General features: G+C 46.6%; 1 protein-coding gene across 4 annotated transcripts in view; it reads left to right on the forward strand.

Annotated features, from left to right (window-relative positions):
• Positions 1 to 6,161, forward strand: part of CPSF3 (cleavage and polyadenylation specific factor 3) — a 43,812-nt gene extending 37,651 nt beyond the window's left edge. For all 4 annotated transcript variants that reach the window (XM_021697787.1, XM_021697788.2, XM_044919000.1 and 1 more), the window contains 3 exons: positions 852 to 921; positions 3,717 to 3,813; positions 5,969 to 6,161. In XM_021697787.1, coding sequence (XP_021553462.1) covers positions 852 to 921; positions 3,717 to 3,813; positions 5,969 to 6,070 — 269 coding nt within the window. In that variant the 3' untranslated portion in view covers positions 6,071 to 6,161. The remainder of the gene's footprint in view (positions 1 to 851; positions 922 to 3,716; positions 3,814 to 5,968) is intronic.
• Positions 6,162 to 9,096: the final 2,935 nt, after the last annotated feature.

Consider the following 9,096-nt stretch of genomic DNA (forward strand, 5'->3'; position numbering starts at 1 on the left):
CTTAGCATAATGCTTTCAAGTTTCATACATGTTGTAGCATGAATCAAGACTTCATTCCTTTTCATGGCGAAATAATTTTCCATTGTATACCACATTTTGTCTCTCCATTCATTAGTTGATAGACATTTGGGTTGTTTCTACCATTTGGCTGTCATGGATAATGTTGCTCTCAGCATTGATGTACAAGTTTTTGTGTAGACATGTGTTTTCACTTCTCTTGGGTCTGTACCTGGGAGTAGAGTTGCTGGGTCATATGCTAACTGAATGTTTCACTTTTCAAGGAACTGCCAGACAGTTCTGCATGGTTTTGCTGCTGGTGATGGGCTGGGGGGCACTTACTGATGTCCCGGGGCACACTTGAAACACCAGATCATCTTCCTGAACTGTCAGATTACCGTGTTTTGGGGAGGGAAAGCTAAGTGATCTAACTGGTGCATGGTTTTAAATATTAATTTTATTAAAATCAGTATAGGTACAAGAATGCAAAAGTTATATAATGTTTTAGGTAAAATGAAAGCTCCAGAGATCTCTGAGCCAGGATGTGCCCCAGGAGTCCTAGAGTTACAAGGTTACTTCCGTACATACATGAAATGTGGAAAAGTTTGAGGAGCATTATAAATAAAATGTAAAGTAATCTTAAATGTCATTTTGTGGTTATGCATTTAACAAGAACAAAAGATAAAGGGATGAAAATAGCAATTTGCCTCAGCAGGTAGATGGTTTGTTTGTCACTTGAAGGATTCCATAGTTGATCACCTTAAATCTTATCAGTAACTGTGTTCTGATATTGACTCAGGAACTATTCTAAGTAAGAATTTGGAAATTGATCTCTGTTGCTTTTTTTTCCCCAGGTGCAGTACAAAAGGTTTCTAAAAAATTAGAAATGCACGTTTATAGCAAGAGGCTGGAGATCATGCTCCAGTAAGTATTGTCCCCATTATTGCCCCATAAGGGGTGGTGAGGCGAAGGGCGGGAAGGAGGAGGCCGGGATTTAGTTCTGGCTCACTGATGGTTGTGAAGCTCAGACAGGTCTCTTAATTGCTCTGAATGTCTGTGTTTGTATCCATAAAGTGGTTTGAACCTCATCCTTCCAGCTAACACTCTAGCTAGTTCCAAATACCTGTGACCTTGGTTAGCTCTTTCTGGCATGGTCGACTGAGATTCGTACATCTTTACTAAGGTCAAGTACTAAACTCTTCACCTGGTGTTAATGTGCCTTTAAGAATTACTATACATGTTCTCCTTAAATGTGAGTTCTGCGTTAAGAATGGTTTTCTTCTGGACTCTTCTCAGATAATAAGTCTGTAAACTAAGGAGTACCTTTAAACTCAGTATTTTTCTAAACACCAGATATTAGGTCTTTCCCTTTTTCTCAAATACTCTTTAAGACTGATTTGGGGGAGCTCCTGGCCAGCTCAGTCAGTGGATCATGTGACTCTTGATCACAAGGTCATGAGTTGAAGCCCCACAGTGGGTGTGGAGCCTACTTAAAATAAAAATTTTTTTAGATACTGATTTGGGGATTTTTTTTCCAGATAAAATAATCACTTGCATCATAGTGGATAACCACCATTTAAGCTATGTATTATGCCAAGAAAAGGAAAATTAAAAGATTTGAACATAGTATCTCTCAAATTCTTATTGAGTGACTGCTTCTACTTTTTTTTCTCACTTTTATTAACTGCCTCTGTATTTAAATGGAAAGTTCATTGACTAGATGTCTTAACAAAAGAAGGTCCTCTGCATATTGGAGGTTTTATGTTAACCTGTCTGTTCCTTCCTTCCCCCCAAATTCCTCACTGATAATCTTTTAAGGCAGCCAATTAGTAGCTTTTAAAAAACGGATAGGCTTTCAGAGGTGACCTTGCTAGAAGAAGCTACCACACATCTTCAGAAAAATGTTCTTGGTGTTGCCATTTTGATATTAAAAAGCATCCCTGTCGTACAGACTGGAAAGTAGCTCACAGGTGGGAACAGGGACAGGCAGTGCCATTCAAAAGGCAGCAGCTTCTGTGTTTGTGTCCCCACCCCTGCGGTCAGAGCAGTCGTCCCCGCCGCCCCCGCCCCGTCCCCGACTCTTGTCTGCAGAGGGCTGCACTCTGCAGTTTCGGAAAGCCCGACCTGCCAGCCTGAGTGTCCTAATCATTCGAGATCCTGGACGCCCGGGACAGTCGGGTGAGACTGCGCAACTTAACACACAGCCACCCACGCTTTTATCTTTGTCGTCGAGGGGTTAGACGCCCGTCCCCGCAGCCCCTCCCGGGAGTCCAGGTTAAAAAGCGCTTCCGCGGAAGGCAGGTGGCCTGGGCCTGCGGGGTCTGCGGGGCCTGCGGGGCACGTGACTGGAACAGTGGTGCCATCTGGCAGCGCTGGTGCTGGAAGCTTCGCGGAGAGCAAACCGGTGTTGCCCTGGACGGGCTAAGCCCCCAGGCAGCACAGTCGGTGGCGCCGGAGGGAAGCTCGCTGGGCTGCGGGCGATCCTGACAGCCCGCCGCCCTCCCGCCTTCTCTCCGCGGCTTGCTGGCCCGGCCGCCGCCCTGCCCCTCTTCCTCGCCCTTCCACACACACACGTGAACTGTGAGAAATAGGAACAGGAGCCAAAGAGCCAGAGCTTACATTCGCCTCGTGAACGTGACATTCCGGAGTGTTTAAACTTCCAATCGATCATAATCTAAAAACTCCAGTTGTTTAAATCCTTAGTATTGTGTAGGTAGGAGTTTACTGGTTTCTGTAAACAAACCAGTAATTGATTACATGAACATGAGATATTTTTTCCCTACCTTTTGAATATATTTCTGTAGTTAAAATAGAGCATTTTTCCTTAGTAACTAGGTTACCCAGCCGAGTTTATTCAAACGTATTTATTACCATTAACTTCCTAAAAGAGCAGGCGGCTGGCCGGGCCTCCCCGCGACCCCGCGGGCTCCGTGTGGGCAGTGCCGGCCCGTCTGGCTTGTCAGACCGCGGGCTGCCCTTCCCGGCCTGGCTCCAGCCTGCTGCTTGGATGGCGGTTGCAGGTGCCTGGGTAACTGATGCGGACGGACGTGGAAATTAATGATTAAACTCTAGCTCCTTGGAGACAGACGCAGTGTCTCAGTGACTTCCGTCCCTAAGAAGTTGGCACATAGCAGATGGTCAGTGAAGAGTTTAACTCAAAGGAGGCGTTTGAAATTGATTCAGAGGAGCAGACAGCAGCGGACTTGAGTCTGTTCAGTGGAGATGCCTGCATTTCAATCCCAGCCCCACTGCCTTCCAGCCGTGGGGGCTGCAGGCAAATCCCTTCCCTGGGTCTTGTTTTCCTCCTGTGTAAAAGAGGCTTCTTACTAAAATTGTAAGTTAAGATCATGTGTATAAAGTGCATAGCACAATACCAGCTGAAGAAAGCATGCTTTTTTTTTGTTAAGTAAGCGCTTGGCCCGACGTGGGGCTCGAACTCACAACCCTGAGATCAAGAGTCACATGCTCTACCAGCTGAGCCAGCCAGGTGCCCCTGAAGAAAGCAGTCTTACTAAATGATTGCTGTGTACTTTAACCATCTTATAAAATTAGTAAAATATGTGAAGTTAAATTAAATACATCTCAGGAATAGATAGAAGTATTCTACTTCAGAACTAGGGGTTATCTTCAATATTATTTTTCCCCTGGTATATAAAAATGTACTTGACTTACTTGTTAATGCATTTTGCACTAATATTGCATCTTTGTTTATCTTTAAGGGACATATTTGGAGAAGACTGTGTAAGTGTAAAAGATGGTTCTATTCTCAGTGTCACAGTGGACGGGAAAACTGCTAATATAAACTTGGAGACACGGGTATGTAGCTGCTCCTTCCCACATTTCAGGACATTTGGGAAAGAAAGTTAAAACAAAAGTAATCTCTGGTCTCACACCAGACAGCTCACTTCCGCATTTTGGCATTTCCTTCCAGTGTTTTTTTCTACATTTGCTTTTTACAGGCTTTATGTTATTATATGTAAAGTTACACATTCCTGTTTTTTTTCTTTCTTTTTTTTTAAGCTTATTTATTTTTTAAGTAATCTCTACACCTAGTGTGGGGCTCAGACTCACGACCCCAAGATCAAAAGTCGGATGCTCTTCTGACCGAGCCGGCCAGGCGCCCTGCGTTCTTGCTTCTTCCCCATCCTGTCCTAAGTGGTTTTTTTTTTTTAAGATTTTATTTATTTATTTGACAGAGAGAGACACAGCGAGAGAGGGACCACAAGCAGGAGGAGTGGGAGAGGGAGAAGCAGGCTTCCCACTGAGCAGGGAGCCCGATGTGGGGCTCGATACCGGGACCCTGGGATCATGACCTGAGCCGAAGGCAGATGCTTAACGACTGAGCCACCCAGGCGCCCCTGTCTTAAGTGTTCTTGCGCCTTGCTGCACAGCACACGGTTCTTGTGTGTATATTCCCCGTCACTTACTTTTGCACGAGAGGCCTGAGTCCATTTCTCTTATTTGGCATCCAGTTGATTCCAGATTTTTTCAGAGAAGCTGTTCTCTGGTTTTACCAGCAAGATCCAAGTGGCTTTTCCAAACAATGGGATTCAAGATCTTGGGGCCTGCTCTGGTCTTACGCTACAGATCCTGCATAATTATTTCATAAGCATAAGTGAATAAGTATATCTTACAGTCTTGTTTTTGAAGATTAGAACAGTTCTACTAAACAAACAACATAGGTTTTAAATTTATGTTCTTTGACTATATAGATGCTTTGAGGAGACACTAGTTTATTTTACCCCACTAGAAAAATAAGCTAAGAATATAACCAAGTGGTTCACTAGAGAAGAAGTCTGGACAGCCAGCAAGCACATGAGTCGGATGTTCAGCTCCGATCCACTAGTAATTAGAGGAAATACGGATTGAAAGTACAAAACCTCACTGTTTGCTTAACACTTGGGCACAGATGAACAAGAGTGCTGGACCTGGCGGCGGGGAAAACCGGGCCACAGTTTATTATCAGGGTCAGTTTGGGGCCGGGAGGGGGTTGTAAATGAGCTGGCACGTTCTTTCCGCAGTGTAGTTGATGAAATGCTTAGAAAAGCTCAGAAAAGTAAATACCTTTATCCACAATTCCACTTACTGCATCTAATCAAAGAAAATAATTGGACAAGTTAATAATAAAATAATTCAAGCAAAGATATATACAAGGATTTCTCTTCTAGCATTGATTGTAACATCAGCAGAACTGCAAGAGACCGAAATACGCACGAGTAGGAAACTAAATGAAATCACAATAGATTGTGTGTGTAGTGTACTCCCGGACACGGAGGTCTGTACAGGCAGCCATCAGCAGGATGGCGATGGGGATCACTGATGGGCACAGTTGTCCCCCCGCATCAGTGAGGGGCAAGAAAAGTTAACAAGATCGCAAGTATGACAAATTACCCCATTTTGGTTTTAAAGAAATACATATGTGTAGCTCAAAGTCTGGAAGGTTATACACTGAAATGTTCACAGGAGTTATCATTAGGTTATAGAATTGAGGGTGTTACTTTTTTCTTTCCTTACTAAGTTGTAATATGAGCAATATTTATAGTATGATAAAATTTTAAAACCACATATAGTGTTTTGTAGCTGAGAAATTACTAGAAGATTATTAGTCTAAATCAGATTTAATACAGATTTTGAGCTTGCTAAGTAATTGGTATTACAAAGACTGAGTTCCTGGTAATGAAACTTACTGGGTCAGAATATGGGCTTTGAATTAAATCTAGTTCACTAGATTTTCCATTTATTCCTTTTTCCAAAATTAACCTCTAATTAGACCCAGTGATTGTGCAGTCACGCTCCGCAGGTCGGGCCCACGCCTGCAGGCCTGAGGGCCACAGCTCGGGGCCCCAGATGCCAGGTTTCGGTGACCCCCGCCCCTCCCGGAAATGAGGATAGCTAAAGAGGATCAGTCTGTCTTCCGTAGAACACTTGTAGACGCTTAGGGTGAAAGGCCTGTTTGTGCTTTCACTTTCAGACTGTAGAATGCGAAGAAGGGAGCGAGGAAGACGAATCCCTGCGGGAAATGGTGGAGCTGGCCGCACAGAGGCTGTATGAGGCCCTCACCCCCGTTCACTGACAGCCGGCCGCCTCCGGCTACGTGAGCTTCTTCGGAACGCTTGACTCCACTTCTGTGACTTAAAATAAAATACCTTAGTTTCTCGGGAGTAGCCTAGTGACTTGTGACGTCAAATGGCCCTGATTCCAACAGCTTGGGTGCTGCTAAATTACCAACTGATCTGTCCATTATTCCAAAATACTTGCTGAATAAACTGCCTAAGCTGCCAATGAAACCTTTCAGATCTGCTCATAGCAACTGAATCAGTGTCTTCGTGGCCTTTTTAAGGAAAGAAAATGCATGATGGTTTGTATTTTTATGTCCATATTCTGAAGGGAATTAATAGAGATTATCACCTCAAGTGCCTTTTCTGTTCCCTCCTGATACTCTTGGCAAATTCCTTAATTTGTACATTTGTAAAATTACGACTTTCGGGATTCAGTGATATTTTCTTTCAATTCAGAGATACTCAATTCACATTCAATTCAGAGATATTCAGACTATAATTTTTATGCCTCAAGTTCCAGGGGATTCAGGTGTGAGTTGTTGAATTGCTCTGTGTGTAAATTAATCATTAGGCCAGTTTCCTGAAGCGTGTGTAAGACGCGTGCAGACTTGCAAATAACTGGCACAGGAGTGTAGGGGTGCGGCGTGCTGAGGGAGCAGATCAGCCGGGGTGTCCTTGGGGTCTGCTTCCGCGCATGGGTCTGACTGCCGCCTCTGCGGGGGGGCGAGCACGAGCAGAAACTCGCTCTCACCTTCCTGCCCAACTCGAGAGTCGCTCACCCTCACCGTCAAGCTAAAGGCGTCCGCCAGCCACAGTCCCTAAACTCCACCGACCCTGTTAGTCCAATCCTTGCCTCACCTCTTGGTGACTTACAGCCACCAAGTGCTCCTTCCCTGTGTTGTGACAAGCTTGAGTGCACAAATCTGAAGTTTTACTTGAAAGAGTTCTGTAAGATACCCTACCCCACTTTTGTCTCTGGCCCAAACCAAAGTTCTAAGGGGCACCATTGGTGTCATGTAAGACTTTATGATAGATTTTTTTTTTAAAGATTTATTTTATTTTAGAGAAAGCAAGAGAACAAGCAGGAGGGGCAGAGGGAGAGAATCCCAGGCAGACTCCTGCCAAGCACGGAGCCCAACGTGGGGCTCGATCTCACGACCTGAGCCGAAATCAAGAGTCGGTCGCTCAACCAACAGAGCCACCCAGGCACCCCGGTTTTGAGAGATTTAAAAACATTTTTAAGTTACAAAAAATACATACCTGTAATATCTTTTTTTTTTAAGATTTTATTTATTTATTTGACAGAGAGAGAGAGAAAGAGAACAAGTAGGCAGAGAGGCAGGCAGAGGGAGAGGGAGAAGCAGGCTTCCTGCGGAGCAGGGAGCCCGATGCGGGGCTCGATCCCAGGACTCCAGGATCATGACCTGAGCCAAAGGCAGCCGCTTAACCAGCTGAGCCACCCAGGTGCCCCCATACCTGTAATATCTTAATAAGACAATATATATATAGTAAAAAGGGAATGTGCTTTTTCCCCTAGTCCCTCTCCCTGAGGTAAGCAATTTTGAGTTAAGGATTCCAATTGCTCTTGAGTCTGCCCTTGTCTTCTCTCCATGGTGGCTCTGAGTCCCAGTCACCCTGTCCCCTCTGGTTCCTGCCACAGCTTCCCTGCTCCTCCTTCCTGAAATACACAGACCTGCTCTCAGGCCTTCCCTACTGAAAGTCCTTCAGGGCTTCATTGTAATTAGGATCAAGTCCAAACATCTTAACTAAGCCAGGTGTTCTCAACCTTGGCTACATGCTGGAATCACCTGGGGAGCAGCAAAAATATACTGAGGCCCACATCTTATCATCAGGAGTTAACTTAGTTGGTCTGGAGTGAGGGCCCTTTATCAGCACATTTTTAAAGCTCCCCAGATGATTCTCGTTGAAGCCAGGGAACTCCTGGCCTGGAGACTTGGCTCTGCCTCCCACTACCTGTCTCTCCGGCTCCAGCCGTTCTCCCGACACCTTACAGCCCAGCCACAGCGAGGTAGGTCAGCTTTTCTATGGTGCACTGCTTCCCTTGCGAGTCTGGTTTTCGCCTTAGGCTCAGTTTTTTCAAAACATCTGGCCCATTTTAGTCACAGCCATCATATTTCATGGCACAGCTGAGGTGGCAAGGACTCTGAGCAAACGAGTCTTGGAGCTCCTGGGAGTAGGCCCCCACCTTGGCTCTGCCCTTGGCTCTGCCCTTGGCCCCTCTAGAGTCCTGCTGGGTACCTGCTCAAATTCCTCATCCCCCTGCCTGGTATCTTACCACCCTGGCCTGCCTTCAGCAAGAATCCGGTTTCTAGAAATTGTACATCCTTCTACCCTCCACCCTGCTCCTTGGCTGTGGATCCCCACCTTTCCTAATTTCTCTCCCCTCCTGCAAAACCCCATCTTCGTCCTTGAATAGTTTGCCTTCCTGTCTTCAGCAAACGTCTTAAGTTTTTCTTTGAGGTCAAAACCTTCGATAAATGCTTGAGTCCGTCTATTTAACGAGATGGCTGTGTGATGAACAAGTCCCTCGGAAGCACTTCCTCCCCACCGAGCTTCACACTCTTGCTGTTTGCAGAAACATCTGGCCCCGCCTGGAGGGTGACGTTGACTCTGGTGGCGGCGCCAGACCGCTCTCCCTTCGGGCCCCCGGGGAAGTGCCGGGCGGCCCCCGCCGGGGCGCCGGGAGGTGCGCGGCCAGACGGACTCCCCGGGAGGGCCTGCGGGCTCCCCGAGGGCAGGGGGCTGCGTGCGCCCCGCCCCTGACGGGATGAACCAACGAACAGCGAGGCCGCTTTGTAAACGGACAAAAATGAGCTTTCCAAGGGGCAACTGCTATCGCACGTGTTAAAAATGGCCGGTTGGTGCCAAAGGAGCCCAGCTCGAGGAGCCCCGGGGAAGTGGCGGGCAGCCACCCCGCGAACGACAGGCCAGCGACCGCTGCTCAGGCGCCTCCCCCCGCTCCGCGGGCGGCCCCGCCCCCGGCCGCTCGCTCCGCCCCGGATATCCGGCCTGGCCCCGC

The sequence above is a fragment of the Neomonachus schauinslandi genome, chromosome 10, assembly GCF_002201575.2.
Source record: "Neomonachus schauinslandi chromosome 10, ASM220157v2, whole genome shotgun sequence".
Lineage (NCBI taxonomy): Eukaryota > Metazoa > Chordata > Mammalia > Carnivora > Phocidae > Neomonachus > Neomonachus schauinslandi.